Source organism: Podarcis liolepis, assembly GCF_965112155.1.
Source record: "Podarcis liolepis genome assembly, chromosome: 6".
Classification (NCBI taxonomy): Eukaryota; Metazoa; Chordata; class Lepidosauria; order Squamata; family Lacertidae; genus Podarcis; species Podarcis liolepis.
The window spans coordinates 79,828,419-79,849,129 of NC_139559.1; the positions used below are offsets into that span (position 1 = coordinate 79,828,419).

The 20,711-nt window shown below is 42.7% G+C and overlaps 1 protein-coding gene across 5 annotated transcripts in view; it reads right to left on the bottom strand.

The window, feature by feature from the left end:
* VAV3 (vav guanine nucleotide exchange factor 3) overlaps positions 1-20,711 on the bottom strand; it is a 215,160-nt gene that overhangs the window by 116,447 nt on the left and 78,002 nt on the right. For all 5 annotated transcript variants that reach the window (XR_014527913.1, XM_083511039.1, XM_083511038.1 and 2 more), the window contains exon 2: positions 1,650-1,766. Coding sequence is in view for 4 of the 5 variants with exons in the window: in XM_083511038.1 (XP_083367164.1) it covers positions 1,650-1,766 (117 nt within the window). In the remaining variant the exon portion in view is untranslated. The remainder of the gene's footprint in view (positions 1-1,649; positions 1,767-20,711) is intronic.

Consider the following 20,711-nt stretch of genomic DNA (forward strand, 5'->3'; position numbering starts at 1 on the left):
TCTAACAACATGAATCTAATCTTGTGTATTGAAAATGTTATTATTCAAGGTTCAGTTGGTATTACATTCTTATCCTATGGCCTTTGTTCAAAGCAAACAGATGTAATTACTAAGAAGCTTCTTTGAAAGATGATAAATAGGCTGCAGGTGACAATAGACAAGTTTAAAAAGATGGATTCAGCTAAAAATGCTGCACCAGTGGCTACTGCATCCACAATGAACGTAACACCAACCTACAAACAAATACTTGTTGTTGGCATCCATCTGTCTCAAGGGACAATGGAGTACGCCCCCAGGGGCAAAGTCAAACTGCCGGAGAATCACAGTGCCTGCTCTTCCTGCAGAGACAGTTAACTGCTTTGCAGACATAACTGCTGCCTCCCGCGTTGTTTTTGCTGCCTTAGCAGCACTGAAGTGACCTGTCCGGGGCACAAGCCTGTATGGAGGCCCTGGGCAGCCTCAATGACAAGGCCAGCCCCCATCACAGACTCACTGATGTGATCCAAAGCAGAGCAGAGCAGAAGGAGGCATACAAGAGGCCATCGAACCGCCTTAGGGACACAGCTCTGGATTTGTATAGGGTTTACTCCTTAGCCTTTTCTTCTCCCAAAGATGTACCGCAAGGCAGCAGGTATGGCTTTTTCCTTGGGATTTACTCCTGGAGCCTTTCTCACTTATGAGTATAGCCACAAACGAGAGGAGATTGAGGATCAGAGTTTTCCTTCTCCTAGATGGGCAACCTTTCCAGGTGAATGAGCCCCATCTGCCCCTCATTTTCCTCTGCAGCGCATGCAATAACCACCTTCTTGACTGTTGAACCTACTACTGATTTCGTCCGCTAAATCTCCTGGAGGCTGCCTTTGCATGCAGGGGAAGTCCCTAACTCACGGAGGATTTGAGACCCACCGGCTACCTGCACCTGGTTTAGCCAGCAAGACAAAGTCATTTCTCAAGGTGTGGCCGCTGCTGCATGTTGACGGATTCTAGGAGTCATAGATGAGAGCTGAGTGCAGGATGGCAACCAAATTGGGCAAACCACCCCAGAAATGTCCCCTACCAGAGGTACCACCCCTACACATGCCCAAATCATTATTATTGCTTCACAGTGGGCACTTGGTACAGTCTTTAGAAAGTTTTGGTCATCTTTGAACAAGTTCTGGTGATGTTATGGATATATGGATTCCTTCTTTTGAAGGAGCACTGGAAGCTCAAGAGAACTGGGGTGTTTCAAGGTGAGGTACTTGCCCTCATTCAGTTTCATGCTAATGAAGGGAGATGTCAAGTTGGGGCAGCTGTAATGTTTTACCCATAGGTAATGATTCAAAAAACATAAAGGCATGCCAAACATCAGTATTTTTTTTCTTGCTTCAGTGTAAGCATTTATAAATTCACCCTTAATTTTCCTTATCAACATGCCCCCATGTGGAGAAATCAAACCACAACCAAGGGAAATGTAAAGATGGGGAAATTTTAATTTACTAATTTCCTGCAATTGCACAATCACCATGTGATCCATACATGGTGACATTTTCCCAGTAAAAAGCTAACACGTATTTTCATCCAGAATATCCAACAGCATAAGCTGCTAATTGAATTATGCATTGATTTTAAATATACATAGAATTGGATGAGAGTAAAATTGTAAATACCTTTCCAAAATCACGGACATCAAACAGGTCAAATGCTTCAAAAAGTTCACTTTTCTTCATCCCAAATGTCTCACAGCAGGCCAAAAGGAATGTTCTTATATTCTTCAAACAGAGAAACTAAAGAAATAAAAAGAGAACACTCTTAAGTTTGTCACCAAATAATCTACAAGTACAATATAATTACAGTTTATCAGTGGGTATACAGCCTTCATAAGGGGCTTGTACAAGGATAGTAGAATAATTGGTTGTTGTTTTTGCAGTCACATGGCATCTCAATTTTGTCAAACAAATAAATGAAGAAAACTGAGGTTCTCCCCAATCCATTGTGTTATATGAAAAACTGCCTTTGAAATTCCCTCAATTTCAAGAGCAGTTTCTCATGAGAGGGCGGGCTGCTGTTTCAAGAGAGAGGAGGAAAGTCACAAAAACTCATTGGCTTCATAGCTTTGTGGATTCTAGATATTCTTTTGAATTGAAGAACTACTGTTTAGTTCCTTTAGTCCCAATTTGAACAGCCACCAACAGGAAGTATGTATAATGAAAAGTGCAGTACAGAGATGGCACAAGGCAATCTGATGCCTGAAACAGAATCTTGAAGTAACTCATCCTTGGTAGTAGAAATGTAATAAAACTAGCCTGACTATTTTATTTGCTGCCCTCAGGCAATAAATTAAAATTTGCCACCTGAGGCTGGCCCTCTCGCCTTAAAATGTGTTGACATTCTTGGCACAATGATCAGGATGCCGTTAACCTATTTAAGGTGATTTTAAGGAACAACATTTTTTAAACTCTAGAAGTCTTAAAGCTGTAAGCAAGCCAAATGCTTCTGGCATTTTACAAGGCGTTGCCGCAGTAGAATTAATTATACAACATATGAAAACAAGCACTTTGTGATTGTGTACAGACACAGACACACCAAAACAGTTAATTAGAACCCTAGTTAAACAGATTCTGTAAATACATGCACTGTACTTACAGTTTAAAAACCACCACAAATGCATATTGCATAAGCAGAATGTACTGTAATAACACCCCTGGGAATTATGCAATTATGAGTTCACAGTAAGTTATGTAGAAGTAATAAACTAGTACACAACGGTTAATGTGGAAAATATGCATTTTCACCTTCAGAAGTGAATCAAAGACACCTGGCTTGCTTTGAGCAAAGCTACTGCTCCGAATAATGGATATTTCCAATAGCTACAGAAATTATGAATAATTGGCAAAGCACCTTTCAGCTGCGTTTCCTGCCTCCTACACTGTAACAGTACATCTGGGTCAGACCTTCTCAGTTTCCTTACCCCCAGCTCTTTTTTTGAACTGGAAGTGAGCGCATGAGGCATTGATTCAGGAAGGACGTGACATAGGAAAAATTGTCCCATTACTCCTGTGGCTGACCAACATCACTCCCCACACAAGGAATACTTAGAAGTCCTGCCAACAGCCCAAGTGAAGGGAAGAAGCTATCTGTTGGGATTACCCATAAACACAAAAATGCAATCGAACAAAATAGGCAATGAAGAAACCCATTAATATTCTTTATGCTTCCCAAATTCACTTTTAAAACAATAATACAACTCTCCACACCCCCACAATTATACAACTCTCTTCTAAAGCACAAATATTTTACTCTGAGCTACTGGTATTTCAACATCCTGCTTTGAAGGAAGCCCAGTCCACATCAACCCATGAGGAACACCTGCAATTTGCAGCAATTCTGAGAAATTCTGTATGGTTTTTATATTGTTGTAAACTGCAGTGTTTATACTGTACAGGGTGAGTCCTTTAAAAGAGGCCCCATGGATACAGAGTACACATGTTCCACAGGGCCTCTTTTAAAAGACTCACCCTGTATTTCTTGATACATACATACATACATACATACATACATACATACATACATACTCTAAGGATCATATAACTTCTTATGGAACAGCTTTCCCAAATGAGTTTCCCCCTTTTGTTATTAATCTCCAGTTCCCATCAGCCCCGGCCAGCATGGTCAGTGGTCAAGGATGATAGGAGCTATAATCCAAAACATCTGGAAGGAAACTGGATGGGGAAGGCTGTTGTAGGACATGCACTCATTTTACAGTTTTGGAGGAGATGACTGGCACAGGCAGGCAAGAGGTCCTTTTTTTTAAGGGAAAAGCTCATCTGTCATTATAGAGCTTCCCTAAAGCATTATATGTGGTAACGGAGAGCCCTTTCTTAGAATATTTCCCATGCAATTTAAGTGATGAGGTAAACCAACTGTAAAGAAGAGAGAATCTCAGTGACTTAAGTCTTTCCTCTGGCGGGCTGTCTTTAGCAGATGAAGCACCGAGGTGCAAATATCCGCCCAGCACCCCCAAATTACCACAGATAGTGTTGGGGTGGCCATAGCTGCGCACTGCCAGCCATCCGGGGGGCGCAACTCTCCCCCATGCCGCTGTGGGACAGCGATGCCCGCAGAGGCTTGGGAGTGAAGTTGCGCCCCTCCCAAGCCTCCTTGGGAGGAGAGCAATCCTCCCAGAGGCTTGGGAGGAAGCTTAACGCCCGCCAGCCTTATGGTTGGCAGGGCGCAGCTGACGGGCGTGCAGGGAAAGGGGAGGCTGCCGGCAAAGCCGTGCAGCTCCCCCATTTGCTGGGGCACCCCTGAGAGGCCAGCGCCCTGGTGCGACACACCACTAAGCTCTATGGGAAAGATGGCTCTGTTCCTCTGTACACCCTTAAAAGCTGTCATATATTCTTGCTGTGACATGCTAGGGGTGATATTCAACTAAGTTTCAGTAAGGGTAGACCTACTGAAATCAATGACCTTGATGTAGTCATGCTGAGTAATATCAGTGGGTATTACTCTGAGTAAAACTTGACTGAATACCACCCTTAGGCTTGCAAATTACAGATAGGTAGCCGTGTTGGTCTGCCATAGTCAAAATAAAAAAATTCCTTCCAGTAGCACCTTAAAGACCAACTAAGTTAGTTCTTGGTATGAGCTTCAGTGTGTATCTGAAGAAGTGTGCATGCACACGAAAGCTCATACCAAGAACTAACTTAGTTGGTCTTTAAGGTGCTACTGGAAGGAATTTTTTTAGCTTGCAAATTAGTTACTCAGCAGTAGGGATGGGTGAATCTTATCCATTTTGGTTTCTCATTTTTTGCATTCTTAAGTTCAGTTATCCACACTTCCACATCAGTTTACGATCCTTTTTTTTTAAGTCCTCATGAAAATTCATCAGCATGACAGTGCAAATTTCTCCTAAGATACACATTTTGTATGCAATTTTCCCTAACATACACATTTTTGCAAGTGCAAACCGTAATATTTTGGCATTTTTCGCGTGTTATGTTCACTAACATATTCTTATTATGTGCTCTCTACCCTAGTATATGTATTTCCATGCACATTACTTGTGCCAAAGGGAGCTGCATTGCAAAATTCGGAGAAGGGTGAATTTCTAAGGATGGTTGTGCTTCCCCATGTGTGTTGTTTTAGAAAGTGTGAAATAGGTAGGTTCACTTTTAAATGCACCCAACCCTACTAGGCTGTAGCCAAGAAGAAGAAGAAGAAGAAGAAGAAGAAGAAGAAGAAGAAGAAGAAGAAGAAGAAGAAGAAAGGAAGAAAATCAGGCAAGGACGTTCTAGTAAACTGGAAGAGTTCTGGCTCTTCTCTCCCTACAGCCTCCTTTCAGCCCATCAATATCATGGAAATAGCTATGTGGTGATGGGGAGGAGCAAAGGGATGACAATAAGCAAAAATTATGGGCTTGTAACTTTTGTGGGCATATTTGCGTACAGTTTCCACAATATCTTATGGCGGAATTCCTTTTAACTGCAGTCTCTAATTCTGCACATCATGCTAATTTTATGTTTAAGTTTGTATGGTAAATTAAATGGGAAATTACAGGGTATGATGTTGAATTTAGCTGTTCTCTGCAACATCCAACATTCAGGAGACACTGTGAAATGACATTGCACGTCTCCTAAGACTGCCTTCGGGAGCATGAAACCAGCCATTTGTCACCATTCATCAATCTTTCTTCCATCGGAAAGAGGGACACATCTTTAGTTACCATGCACAAAAGTAATTCCTTTAAAGTAACAAGCCTCTTGACAATAGGATGAAATCACCCTGTTGCCTAAAAGCACACTTAGCGTATTTGGTTTCAGTTTTTAATGGCTCAATAGTCAACCATTTTATCTTTCAAACAGATTAAAAGGTGTCTCTCTTAACAGTTAACCTCGCCTGATTAACAGACCAGATGTGCTATTAATACTGCACTTTTAAATAAAGATAACTTTGCACCCTTTGTATTTTTTATCATTTGTTGAGGACTAAATAGAAGAACAAATTGATAAGCCACCTCCTGACATATCCACTGGACAAATGAACCTGTATGCAGAATTATCTCACTTTCAAACAAAGCCCTGCACTGGGGGGGGGGTAATAAATCAGCCAACACAGGCCTTTCTGTTTATCATAGAATCATAGAGTTGGAAGAGATCCCAAGGGTCATCTAGCCCAAACCTCTGCAGTGCAGAAATCTCAGCTAAAGCATCCAAGACAGATGGCCATCCTACCTCTCCTTAAAAACCTCCAAGGAAGGAGAGACCACAACCTCCTGAGAGAGACTGTTCCAATGTCAAACAGCTCTTAGTGTCAGAAAGTTTTTCCATATGTTTAGTCAGAATCTCATTTCTTATAGCTTGAAGCTATTGATTCATCTTGGTTGCCTCCTCTGCACACATTCCAGCTTGTCAACATCCTTCTTAAACTGTAGTGCCCAGAATTGGGCACAGTACTCCAGGTATGGTCTGACCTAGGCAGAACATCAGGGTGAGACACCATGTACCAAGCAGCATATTTTGCAGAACTATCAAAGCACTAGTGGTCATTTATTTAGTTTATCATTATAGTTTTAATTTAAAGCTATTTTATTTCCTAGTCTAAGAAATATGCTGAGTGACCTGGGTAAAATGTATGATCCAACATACTTAAGCACGTGTAGAAGGTAAACACAAGTGCAACTGTGAAAGCAGTGGGGCTTGAAAAAAAGTGCTTCAATGTGTTGAATTACGTCATAACCCCACCCCCCCACCAGGTGTGTCTGGAATCTTCACCTTACAGCTTTTGGCAAATGCTGAAGACAGTACGCCTTTGATACTTGAGATGTGTGTTTTTAGGAACCACTCTACTCCCGTTACTGAAATTGGTTTTAGCTGTTTTTTAATTCTGGGTTTTAAATTGTCAGAACCCTGGGACTTGCTGATGAAGGCTGGGTAATGATTTTTATTAACATCATTATTTACGAAAGCAGTTTGGGAAAGCAAGAATCAAAAGGATCTCTAGATGCATGTATACTTTTATAGTAGAAGTTATAATGCCTTCTTCAGGATTCTTTTAACAATGTTTTGTTTCATCGCCTTAACAAAAAAGAAGAAATGTTAACCTTTGTGATATTATGACTATGATTATTCTTATGAATAATTGCCTGCCCTTCACCCAAAGGGTCTTGGGGAAGGTTACAACATTAAAACATAATATTTAAAAAGAGGTGGGACCTAAAAATATGCATCTCTGCTGTCAAAAGCCAGAGTAACAATATGACTTCTTGGCAGCTGGTATCACCCTCTATGCCAGGCATAGGCAAACTCGGCCCTCCATATGTTTTGGGACTACAACTCCCATCATCCCTGACCACTGGTCGTGTTAGCTAGGGATGATGGGAGTTGTAGTCCCAAAACACCTGGAGGGCTGAGTTTGCCTATGCCTGCTCTATGCCCCAAGGCAAGTTTCACACAGATACTGTTTTGCATTGCAGTGCATGATAAAGGGAACATAGTGCTGCTCTGCCAAGCATGCCAACTGTATTGGCCTGGGTGGGCTCTGGTTGCCCAGGCATCAAGAGCAGCTATGGGGGCCTCAGGATTGAATGGGTCCTTTCAGGTCTCACAATCTAGCCTCTGGTGTTCTCCCCAGGCTAGTCCTCTCACCAGGCTTGTTCCACAACCTCCGTGAGTACCCTACCCTGAATGCTTGCTTACTTACTTGGACAGATGGAGAGGCAGGGGTTGAAGGTGTAGAAAGCTCTGGCTGTTGAATGCCTAGAAAGGGAAGAGCCCATAGGCGCCGACTCCATGGGGCCTGAGGGGGCCCGAGCCCCCTCAAAAATTCGTTTGGGGGGGCTCCGCCCCCCCAATAATCTCGGGCGCCCCTCCAGCAGAGCGCCACCGCCGATCGCACGGCTCTGCTCCTCGGCTCAGCCTCCCTCTCGCCTTGACGTCACGGCGCCCAGCTACGGTCTGTCCGCCCCCCCCTCCACCGACACCACCCCCAAACACACACACACAACCTGCCCAGCGTGCTCCTAACGAGCGCCCACCTTCCAGCCTCAGTGTGGCTTCTCTGGTTCCTATTATGAATGTGATTTCTGCCTCTCTGTGTATAGAAGGCATCGACAAGGGTGTGTGCCCCCTTTCTTTCTTTCTCTCTCCCTCTCCCCCCTTTCTCTATCTCTCACACACACACACCACAGGGAAAGGCGAGTGCTGGAAGGTGGGCGGGGGGGAAGCGGGGGGTGAGGGGAGAGGCGGCAGCAGCAGCGGGGAGTAAGGGAGAATAGCGATATAAAATCAGTTGCGGCTGGAGGGTGAGCGAGAGTTTCAGCTGGGCTGTAGGGCGGGCGGTGAGGGGGGGAGAGTGTGAATCTGTGGGGAAGGGGAGAAGGAAGGAGGGAGGGATAGGGGTGAGATTGAGAGAGGGGGAGGGAGGAGGGGTGGGGGAAGGAAGGAAGGAAGGGTTGGAGGAAATGAAAGAAATGAATGAAACAGGAAGCAACGAGAAGAAGGAAGGATGGAAAGGGTTGGAGGAAAGGAAGGAAGGAAGGAAGGAAGGAAGGAAGGAAGGAAGGAAGGAAGGAAGGAAGGAAAGAGAGGGGGAAAGGAAGGAAATAAGAAGCAATGAGACGAAGGAAGGAAGGAAGGAAGGAAGGAAGGAAGGAAGGAAGGAAGGAAAGAAAGAAAATGAATGAAATAAGAAGCAATTAGACGAAGGAAGGAAGGAAGGAAAGAAAAAGCAGGGAAGGGTTGCAGGAAAGGAAAGAAAGGAATGAAATAGGAATGGAGGAAGGAAGGAGCATCGAAGGGTTGGAGGAAAGGAAGAAAATGAATGAAATAAGAAGGAATGAGACGAAGGAAGGAAGGAAGGAAGGAAGGAAGGAAGGAAGGAAGGAAGGAAAGAAAGAAAGAGGGGAGCAGTGGAAAGAGGGAGGAAAAAAAACAGGAAGGAAGGAAGGAAGGAAGGAAGGAAGGAAGGAAGGAGTACTTAGGCTATGTCTCTTGGGACAGGTTAGCTGAGCTCCTGAGCAAGCGCCCCGTGCCCCACCTGCCCTCTTCGCCCCTTGGCCCCGTCTGCCTCCGCCCCCGACTGTATCAGGACCCCCGCCTCCTCCCCACCTGCTCCCTCGCCAGCCAGCCGCGCGCCCTAGCCGGAGAGCCCCGGCCGTCCCCGTCGCGCAATCGGCTGGATCTCCCTTCAGCAGGCCGTGCTCACAACTCGGCCCAGGGACCCCCCAGCAGCGGATCTCCGGCCCAGCTGAAGAATCCGGCAACAAGCCCCCTCCTCCCCAATCGCTCCGCCGAAATACGCTCCAAAACCCCCCAGACAGGCCGCCGGCTGCCAAGTCTCGTGGCGCCCTGAGCGAGGGTCTCTCGCCAACACCGCCACCTCGAACTGCGTTCTCCCGGCTACCCGAGCGAACCAGCGGCAGGACCCCGGTATGGGCCCCCCCAATATTTTTTATAAGTCGGCGCCCCTGGAAGAGCCACACTGTTTCCACACCTATTTTTGGCCTCTGGCCGCCGCCAACAAAATGTGGCCCCTGGAAAGCAGCCTGCAAAATGGAATTAACCCCCTGCCCCTTGAAATCATACTGATTTTACCCACATTTTTAGACAAGTCAACTTGAAGAAACACTCCACATTTACCAAGAACCTACTCAACATAGTATAAAACTGATCCACAGCAACTAGTCGGGGAGAGAGATGATTTTTATGAGGTCCAAAAATATATTTGTTAACAGGCACCTAGTTTCTACTTAAGCTCTGAGCTCCATAGCTCTTACTGCATAATCCCCAGTATCGAACCATATGTGCATCAAGGAATGCATGACATTCTCCAGGAATGAAAAATAAATAAATGGCACTGTTGCGTAGGTAGACAGGTTACTGACCTAAAAGCAAAGAGATTCACGTTCAAATATCCCCACCCCACAGGAAGTTCACTGGCTGGCTTTGAACCAGCCATTCTCAGACAAATCTACTTTTGTCAGATGTTGTGAGTATAAAACTGGAAGAATTCCATGTAGGTCATCCCAAGTTCCTTAAACAAAGCACAAAGTAAACTAACAACAAAATCCTCAGCATGTTTACTCAGAAGGAAGTACATCTTAATTCTATGGGAATTTAGTGTGACTCACTTTCTAACAAATGTGCTTAGGATCGTAGCCTACATTCTAAAGTTTTTCTCCCCAGACACTAATCTTACATTTAAATGTCATAGAAAACACAGTATAACAATATTAAAGATCTGCAAGTTAAAACAGCAGCCTAGTCCTCCAGTATAGCTGAGAGTTTTTCAGGAGATTCCCCCAAGACACAGAGGTCCAATTCACACATAACATTAAACCATAGTTTAGGGTTACATGCATGAGCCCTGAAGTGAAGCATCTGACTGAGGAGTTAACCTCCCCTTTTCCCAGCCAAGAGGAGGATTCAGTATCGCTTTCTTTGGTTCTTAGCCTGTTATTACAGGAATAATGCCTAAAAACCTTGGGAACAATGACTAAAAACATCTCACCTATTGTCATTGTGTGGATAATGCCATTATATGGCACCATACTTAGTTGCATCTGGAAATTTCCTGTGCCTGTCCTATTCTTGTTGGACTGAAAGTTCTTCTCTAGTTTCCTGGATAGTGTGCCTATAGGCATTCCACGACAGTCAAAAACCAACTTTATAAAGCAGGTGTGGGGGTTCTATGGCTCAGTGGTTGTTTTTTTAATAAATATTTATTAGGATTTTACAAATTATAACAGACATAACAATACACACAAACACAAAGATAAAAAGAAAAAAGACAAGTATAATTTCAAAACCTTATTTTCTTAAAACTTATTTCACCGACCTCCTCATACCTCCCCTTTCTGCATTCCCATTTCAAAAATTTAGTTCAGCAAATCCTCACCCTTAGTTTTATCTAATTGTCATCCTTTCTTTTCTTTTAACTTAATCTTTACAGCTGTACTCCATTTAATTTTTAAAACCACATCATTCTAAGACTCATTAATTTTACAGTATTTCTTGAGATAGTTCTTAAATTTATTCCAATCTTCTTCCGCCGTCTCTTTTCCCTGGTCTCAGATTCTGCCAGTCATTTCTGCCAGTCCCATGTAGTCTATCACCTTCATCTGCCATTCTTCCAAGGTGGGTAGGTCTTGTGTCTTCCAATACTTTGCGATGAGTATTCTTGCTGCTGTTGTAGCATACATAAAGAATGTTCTGTCTTTCTTTAACACCGATTGGCTGACAATGCCCAGGAGAAAGGCCTCTGGTTTCTTAGGAAAGGCATATTTAAATACCTTTTTCATTTCATTATATATCATTTCCCAGAAAGTCTTAATCTTTGGGCATGTCCACCAAAGGTGAAAAAAAAGTACCTTCAGTTTCTTTACATTTCCAACATTTATTATCAGGCAAGTGGTAAATTTTTGCAAGCTTGACTGGGGTCATGTACCACCTATAAATCATTTTCATAATATTTTCCTTTAAGGCATTACATGCCGTAAATTTCATACCGGTGGTCCACAACTGTTCCCAGTCAGCAAACATAATGTTATGACCAATATCTTGTGCCCACTTTATCATAGCTGATTTCACTGTTTCATCTTGTATATTCCATTTCAACAGCAAGTTATACATTTTTGACAAGTTCTTAGTATTGGGTTCTAACTGTTCTGTTTCTAATTTTGATTTTTCCACCTGGAAGCCAATTTTCCTGTCCAACTTAAAAACCTCCATTATTTGGTAATAATGGAGCCAGTCTCTCACTTTATCTTTTAATTTCTCAAAACTCTGCAATCTCAGTTTATCTCCCTCTTGTTCCAAAATTTCCCAATATTTCGGCCATTTGGCCTCCATATTGAGTTTTTTCACGGCCTTAGCTTCCATTGGCGACAACCACCTTGGGGTTTTATTTTCCAATAGGTCTTTATATCTAATCCAAACATTATATAATGCTTTCCTGACAATATGATTTTTAAAACCTTTATGAGCTTTAACCTTGTCGTACCATAGATATGCATGCCACCCAAAAATATTGTTAAAACCTTCCAAATCCATAATGTCTGTGTTTTCCAGAAGCAGCCAGTCTTTCAACCAGCAGAAAGCTGCTGATTCATAGTAAAGTTTAGAGTCTGGCAGGGCAAATCCCCCTCTTTCTTTTGCATTAGTTAAAATCTTAAATTTTATTCTGGGTTTCTTGCCCTGCCAGACAAATTTCGAAATATCTTTCTGCCACTTCTTGAAACAGTCCATCTTGTCCACAATTTGCAATGTTTGAAACAAAAACAACATTCTAGGCAATACATTCATTTTGATCACAGCAATACGGCCCAACAGTGAAAGCTTCAAATATGACCATATTTCTAAATCCTTTTTTACTTCGATCCAACATTTCTCATAGTTATCTTTAAATAGATTCACATTTTTGGCTGTCATATTAATCCCCAGGTATATGGCTCAGTGTTGCTAGACTCCAACTCCCATGCTGGCCACCAACATTTGGAAGACTTCAGGTTCCCCACTGCTGTTCTAATGTAATTGAGAATATACTGGTACATTAACACAGTGTTTCCCAAACTTTTTTGGGCAACGGCACACCTGTTTACTGAAAAAAAATCTCGCGGCACACCACCATTAAAGCCCCGCCCCGTGACGTCAGCGCGCAGCGTCACGCCGGGAGGGACGCACGAAAGTGAAAATTTTTCCCTCCCCCTTGCCGGGGAACCTCCAAGCTTTGGGGGTGGGAGGAGGCAGCAGAGCGAGGGACTGAGGGACGGCGGCAACTGAGGCGGCGGCTGTTGTGGTGGCGGCGATAGCGGGCGGTGGAGGGGGTGGCGGCGGGGCTTGAGGAGCCGTCGCCGGGAGCTGCTGCTGCTGTTGTTGCTGCTGCTGCCCGGACATGCCGGCCTCCTCCTCCTCCGCTGTCTCGCGCTCCTCCCTTTTGCACGCGCTGCCCCGCCGCTCGGCACCACCACCGCGGAGCCGCCCCCGGCTCGACGCGGATCCTCGCCGCCGCCGCCTCTCACCGCCCGACTCGCCCGCCTCCCTCCCACGGCACACCAGCCAATGTCTCACGGCACAGTAGTGTGCCGCGGAACACCGGTTGGGAAACACTGCATTAACAGAAGAGATGGAAGAAGACTGGGAAGGGGGAGAGGAAAAAAGGCAGTTTCAAAATAACTTCTATCACTCATCAGAGAAACAACCCCCAAAGGGCCACATATTTGTGAAGATGATTCTAACATATCCCTCTTTTTGTAGACAATCAGTTCTTCAGATGCCAACTCAACATGCTTACAGGTCTGAATTTAAAAGGTGATGTACTTTACTTGGCGCAAGTTGCCATGTACAGCAGACATAGATAACTAGATCACAGACCAAGCAGGGCTCTACTGCTGTCTAACAAATCCTTTCCTTCTCCATCCATGCTATGTTGGCGGACCACCCCTGTTTTCTGAGATATTCTGTGTGAAGTCAGATAATTAACTGCACAGAAAGGCCTGCTCTCTGCAGAAACAGGAGTGCAGCGATGTGAATGGATCTGGAAAAATGAGGTTACTGAATATTAGGCATGCTATATATGTGAACTGGCCTGAGATTTGCTTGTATAGGGCAGTATACAAATTAAACAAACAAACAAACAAACAATGCAGGTTACCCAGCAGAAAAATGTACCATGCCTAGCATAGAGGAAGAAGAGGAAGGCTAAACTAAACCCCAAGTCACTCCATACTTCGCTCTGCACTGAGAAATCACAAGATTGCAGCCTTGCTATTTAATGGTAACAGGAGGAACGATAAACATTTTGCATTGCAAAATAAATTGTTAATGCTCATAACATGATTCCTTTGCAGGAATCTAGCATCAACTTTCCTAATCACAATGTCTGATCATGGGTCACAGAAGAGGACACATGTTTGATGTTTATTCAGTATGGCACAGCCCAATGTGCATTGACACAGGAAATATATAGAGACCTAGTGCAGCAAGTACGCACATAAAACAGCTATTAGATATTAAACAGGCAGGAGTTTTCAGCTGCCTGCAATAAAAAGAATGCCTCTGAACCACATTTCCAGTGAAACACTGTGCAAGATGATGGAACATTAAGAAAAGGCATGGAGCAGTACTGCTGCCCTTTTTCACATCAAAACTTTGAAAGCCAAAATACCAGAAACAGTGAACAGGCGGACTGTCGCCATCTTTGTGAGGACAAACCCATGAAGGGAGATGAAGCACTAACACAACATATATTGCTAGATTACCTATCAAAAAATCGATGGATATTGAGTTCAAAGAGGAAACTATTGTTCACAGTTTTGAGAAATCATATTTCAGTATGCGTTTGAGTTACAATTATGCATACATAACATATATTGCTAGATTACCTATCAAAAATTGATGGATATTGAGTTCAAAAAGGAAACTATTGTTCAGAGTTTTGAGAAATCATACTTCAGGATGCATTTGAGTTATGCACACATACAGTACTACTTAAGTAGTACTGATTTCAGTGGGACTTTTAACAAAACTGTGGGTTGTATCCAATGAAGTCACTGTGTTAGCAGAGCACCTTCTGCCCATGTAACAGAACTTCCCCTTCCTCTCCTACCACTGCATGCCCCATGCCCCACCCCTCTGAAGGTTCTTCCAACTCTGCAGAGTAGATTTGGGGGAAGAACAGGAAGAAGTAGTTCTGTTGCATGAGCTGAAAGTGTTCTACATGCAAAAGGACTTCACTGAATACAGACTTATCTCCGAGAATTTGGACAGCTCTGACAAATGTAATTACACCAGGCTTGTGCCCAAATATCACCTACCACCTGGCTTCAATAAGCCACCCATTTTCACTGGATGATTGAAGGCAAAGCTAAGCATGATGTTAGCTGTGTGCATGCAATTAAGATCAGCATAATGGGGCCTATTGGTCGTTTTACCACCCTCAGAGGTTCAGGTTGTGGTGACCTGGGATAGGGCATTATAGAATTCCCTCCACACAGAGGGGCATCTGGCACCTTCAATATACATCTTTTGGAGAATGCTGAAGACATGCCTCTTTACTCTGACTTTTGACACTTGAGATGTGTGTTTTCAAGACCCACCCTATTTCTATGGTTGTGATTTGTCTTAACTATTTTTAATACTGACTTTTAAATTGTTGTAACCCATCCTGTGACCTGCTGGCGTAGGGGCAGGTAATACTATTTTAATTAATAATAATAATAATTTATTATTAATAACAATCTACCCCCTTTGCCATGGGAAGACTTGAAAAGCCAACTGACAGCTGAGGAGTGTAACTTTCTCTCTCCCTGCCACAAAATTGCCTCTCCAAGCTGCTATTTGCATTTCAATGTAAACTGTCATTGATGCCCATCAAGGTTTCCATTGAAATGTGAAAAATGAACAACAACAAAAAAGAACAATGCATTTCATTCATGCAATTAACATCCCATCTAGCTTGGCCCTCAGACTGCAAGAAATGGGGGGATCATCAAGCTTTCGGAAGGCCACAATAAATGGCTGGTAAGATACATTCAACTGGGTGGGTCACACGTTGTACAAACTTGAGTAACACTCAAACATGCCATTCTTAGATATTTGGGGGCTGACATCCCATAGTCACACATGCTTTCTGTCCTGTGATTTTCTGCACCCAACACCCACAGCTTGCCCATTTACGTCTGAGAATGTTTATTACTATTTAGAAAGATATATAGACAGCTTAATCACAAAACCTTCTAAGCAGCACACATAATAAAACTGTAAAAACTTATTTTTTAAAAAAGAAAAAAAGCTAAAATTATATGTTTGGATAGGCTTGCTGAAATTAAAAGAACCTTTCAGCAGGCATCTAAATCAATATAGTGAGGTTGCCTGCCTAATGACAAAAAGCTGCAGTCATCCCACCAGGCTATCAAAGCCTTACCCACTTCCCCATTCACCGAATTCAATGCGCTCACTCAAACAGGCAACAACCACTATTGCTCCAAACACTGGAATGCAAACAGATACAGTAAAAAGATCTCCAACGGCTAGAGGACTCAACCACAAGTGGTGGCAAGAGCAGATGCAAGACGCGTTGTTTCCAGTCAGGTGCCCTGATCAGAGGAACATGTGGGCAGAGTTGGTGCAACACAGTAGCTAAAAGTGCAAGCTGGAAAATTCCCAGTTCTCAATCTGTGATGCTCACTAGCCCAATTTCAGCAAAGGAAATGTAAAAACGAAACAAAAAAAAAGCAAAATCTGTGTCTTCATAGAAGCATGCACATGCAGCACTGCAGAAGAAAGGGGATAAACAGAGCTGCTTAAAAATGTTTTGCTTTCAGAGTTAACAGTTTTCCTCAGAAATCATTCCTGCTCCTTAACAGATTTCGGCAGCCAAAACAGATTAAATTAGTTCTGCTCTGCCAGCACCAGTAATTGTCACTATGTTCAATAAAGATAGCTGAAAGCGTTCTGAATGAACAAAACACAGATCACTGATGAAGCCTTCATTCACAATGAATGCACCCAATGAATTCTCCATGAACCCACCCCCCCAAGAGGAGGGAGAGGCAATAAAAGACTGCAAGAAGACTGCATTATTATTTGTGCAATGAGGTACCTTAATTTTTATGCAAGGATAAAGAACTGCAGCCATTCTGGCAGATTGTTGCATCACTTGGAGGAAAACCACACAAGAAATCAAACCAATCTTCACCACATTCTAATATCTTTCACTGTTGAGCAAGCAGCCTGCTTCCTTCTTCTTTCAAAATAATTTGTGAGACAGATAGCTCTAGTTATAGATACCTTGGTGAATTTTCACTGCCATACCATATGCTTATTCATTAATTCCATTTGGCCAACACTAAACTTGAAGACTTTAGAATACTAACACCAGCATACATCCCTTTTTTCTCACATAGACCACATCAAGTTTCTTGGGCACGTATGGATGAAACAACATTAATTCAGCATTATTTTAGGAAAAGAAAACCACAAACCCACAATTCTGGGAGAAGGAATGGTGGACACAGAGAAACGGGGTGGAGATGCCTTAAATACTGGGCAGTATTTCAATACCCTCCTCCTATTGGGCACTCCTGTCCAGATCACTTGCTAAGTTTAAACATCATTGGCTTCATCTACTGCTATTCAGAAGTTTGCTTTGGAGACTTCCAGTGATGTACTACACACAACTTCACAGCTTTGCAAAGTTGCTTAAAAAGGTCTTCAGAAGGTCAATAGGTTCAAACTAATGAAGCAGTGCACCTGTGGTGTAATTTTTAAAAATACAAATAAAAACTGAAGCTGTGATCAGCGGCAATAAAAGAAAATAATGTGAAAAGGGGGGCGATGCAAGCAACAAGCAGAGGTAGTAGATATAACAAGAGGTATACGTCACTGGAGGTGTTCAAGTGATTGCTCATAAAAGCATTTATGAAACAGCAGTCAACTTATTGATTACAGCTCCCCGTGTGTGTGTGTGTGTGTGTGTGTGTTTTCAGTTTGGAATGCACCTCAACAGGCACATCGGTAAAATACAACATTTCATGCTATGTCTTCCACTGATTCCAGTTTAAGCTTCCTAATCTCTCACTTTCTTATTCAGATGAATCGTTAACACTTCTGGATTGCTTATCCAGAAGGGAGTGATACATTTTACAATCTATTACTAAGCGGTGTGGTTGATGTTAAACTTTTTTTTCCCCCAGGATCCAGAGAAAGGTCAAAATCTGTCTCCATTTATAGCAATATCAAAAAATATTTGGTAAGAGTCTAGTATATTCAGGCTTTCTCACGTATAAGCTTTACCTTGCTTTAATTTCTACATTCTGTTCTATCTGAGGTTCTAGAATGACACTACATTTTAGTAGCCCTTTTCTACTCATGGAGTTTTACCTCCCACAAATTCTTAACAGCACAAACAATTTACAACCCACCCATATTTAGCCTCCTTTATTCCTCCTACAAAACAACTGATCAGTGTTAATATAGCTCATAGGTTTTTATACATGCAAATCACATAAAAACCTTTTTTCACATTAAGCAGTATATAAATTAGTAATTAATCATAAATAACCTCTAATGCATACACATACATGCAGCTAGTCCAGGGCCATTACATTTTGAAGCATCTCTAACCATCAATTTACCTTGAATTGTACCCAAACTACCCTTTTCCAAATCCTGTACCAAAAATCCATTACACTATACCAAAATCCATTACATGTACCTCCTGAAGTTTAAAATGGGTATGTTTGCAAGCACCCACTTATAACCATACAACAATTTAAGAACTTAAATTTTACCACTTTTTTTTAAGCATCAAAACTTCTTATCATAGAATGAAGCCAACAACCAGAGCCCCTCTGTAAATTTTCAGCAGTCGGAAGTTGAAAATCAATTGCCACTGGATACACATGGTATTAAATATCTACATTTTCTATACTTCATGGCATTCTTTGGGGATTGGAGCCTGTCATTATATAGTTCATTGATCTCCGCCTTTGCCCTTGCACCAGCTGCCAATCCTTCTTGCATCAAATGTAGTAACTGAGGAACAGCTGACATGTTTCCTATGTCAGTGAGAAAGGAAGGAAGCAAACAGAATTGCTTCTCCTTTGATTATTTAAGGTTGCACTTGCAACCCCAGCCTGAAAGTACCTAAAAATTTTCCATATCACAGTGTTCAATCTCAGTACTTTTGTGGTTTACTTTATACCTTTGCCCCACCACTAACAGTTTGCACAGTTTTTGAAAATGTAAAAGCTAGCTCTTGAGTTTCATGTCAGTATTTCCATTACGATTCATTCCTGACTTAGAGTTTGCCTCCTTCACTAGCGAAGCAGCATCCTCTACTTTTATCTTATTTGTTGATAAATCAAGTACCCAATGTTCCAACAACAACTGCAAGCAGTTCACAGGATTCAAGTTGAGTCCTTTTTAATGTAGATTAGAACATGGGCTAGTTCTTTAAAATACTTAGTGTTCTTCAGTACAACAAACTTTTTTTAAAAAAACACAGAACTACTAAGAAATGTGATCTCATCCCTTACATTAGAATCATAGAATCATAGAGTTGGAATAGACCACAAGGGCCATCAAGTCCAATCCCCTGCCAAGCAGGAAACACCATCAGAGCACTCCTGACATATGGTTGTCAAGCCTCTGCTTAAAGACCTCCAAAGTAGGAGACTCCACCACACTCCTTGGCAGCAAATTCCACTGTCAAACAGCTCTTACTGTCAGGAAGTTCTTCCTAATGTTTAGGTGGAATCTTCTTTCTTGTAGTTTGGATCCATTGCTCCGTGTCCGCTTCTCTGGAGCAGAGGAAACAACCTTTCTCCCTCCTCTATATGACATCCTTCTATATATTTGAACATGGCTATCATATCACCCCTTAACCTCCTCTTCTCCAGGCTAAACATGCCCAGCTCCCTTAACCGTTCCTCATAAGGCATTGTTTCCAGGCCTTTGACCATTTTGGTTGCCCTCCTCTGGACACGTTCCAGTTTGTCAGTGTCCTTCTTGAACTGTGGTGCCCAGAACTGGACACAGTACTCCAGGTGAGGTCTGACCAGAGCAGAATACAGTGGCACTATTACTTCCCTTGATCTAGATGCTATACTCCTATTGATGCAGCCCAGAATTGCATTGGCTTTTTTAGCTGCCGCATCACACTGTTGGCTCATGTCAAGTTTGTGGTCAACCAAGACTCCTAGATCCTTTTCACATGTACTGCTCTCAAGCCAGGTGTCACCCATCTTGTATTTGTGCCTCTCATTTTTTTTGCCCAAGTGCAATACTTTACATTTCTCCCTGTTAAAATTCATCTTGTTTGTTTTGGCCCAGTTCTCTAATCTGTCAAGGTCGTTTTGAAGTGTGATCCTGTCCTCTGGGGTGTTAGCCACCCCTCCCAGTTTGGTGTCATCTGCAAATTTGATCAGGATGCCCTTGAGTCCATCATCCAAGTCGTTGATGATTAATGTATCAGATATGGCCTATGCCTTCTAGCAATGAGTAGCTAGTGTAGGTCTCTTTGTGGAAAGGTTTTACTCTTGAGGCTGTGTCAGGTTTACATAGAATCATAGTGTTATGACCCACAGCTCCAACTCCCCATCCTCAAGCAAAGAATGGGTACATTCATGGTACATCTCAAACTAGAAGGATAATGTGCCTTTGAACCAGACTTCCAACATCCCTGCCTCCTCCATGATGCCAGTAACACTCTGAGCAGAAGTAGTCACATTACTTCTTCAGACTATTATAGCTTGGATGCCATAACAGATCCTCAGCTTCCCACCAGAAGTCAAAAGCTCCTAAAACAGGCTGGGCTCCTTTACCAGTGGTGCATCACTCATCAGACACCAGCCAGTCAAAGGAAACTAAAGTCCTATTTAAGTCTATTTAAGTGTTATATTTCTGCTTGTTGGAACGACATCCAGGTCTGCCTTGCTGGACTTCCATCCTTGGCTTCACTTGGAGCTATCCAAGGTGCTGCCCACCTTACTTGTTTGCCTTTCAGACTTTAACCTCTGCTGGACTTGAGCTAATTCCATCCTCTACTCTTGAGTGACCTTGCCTTGCTGGAACCTAAACAAATTTTGCTTCCTGAATTAGGAACAGGGACTAGTAGTACATGACCTGATGTCCAACTGACTGTGCACACCCACCCACAAGGGCTAGAATTTAATCCCTTGGCTGCATCAAATTATAAAGGCAACACGGTTCCATATTCAAAAGGGTTCCCCT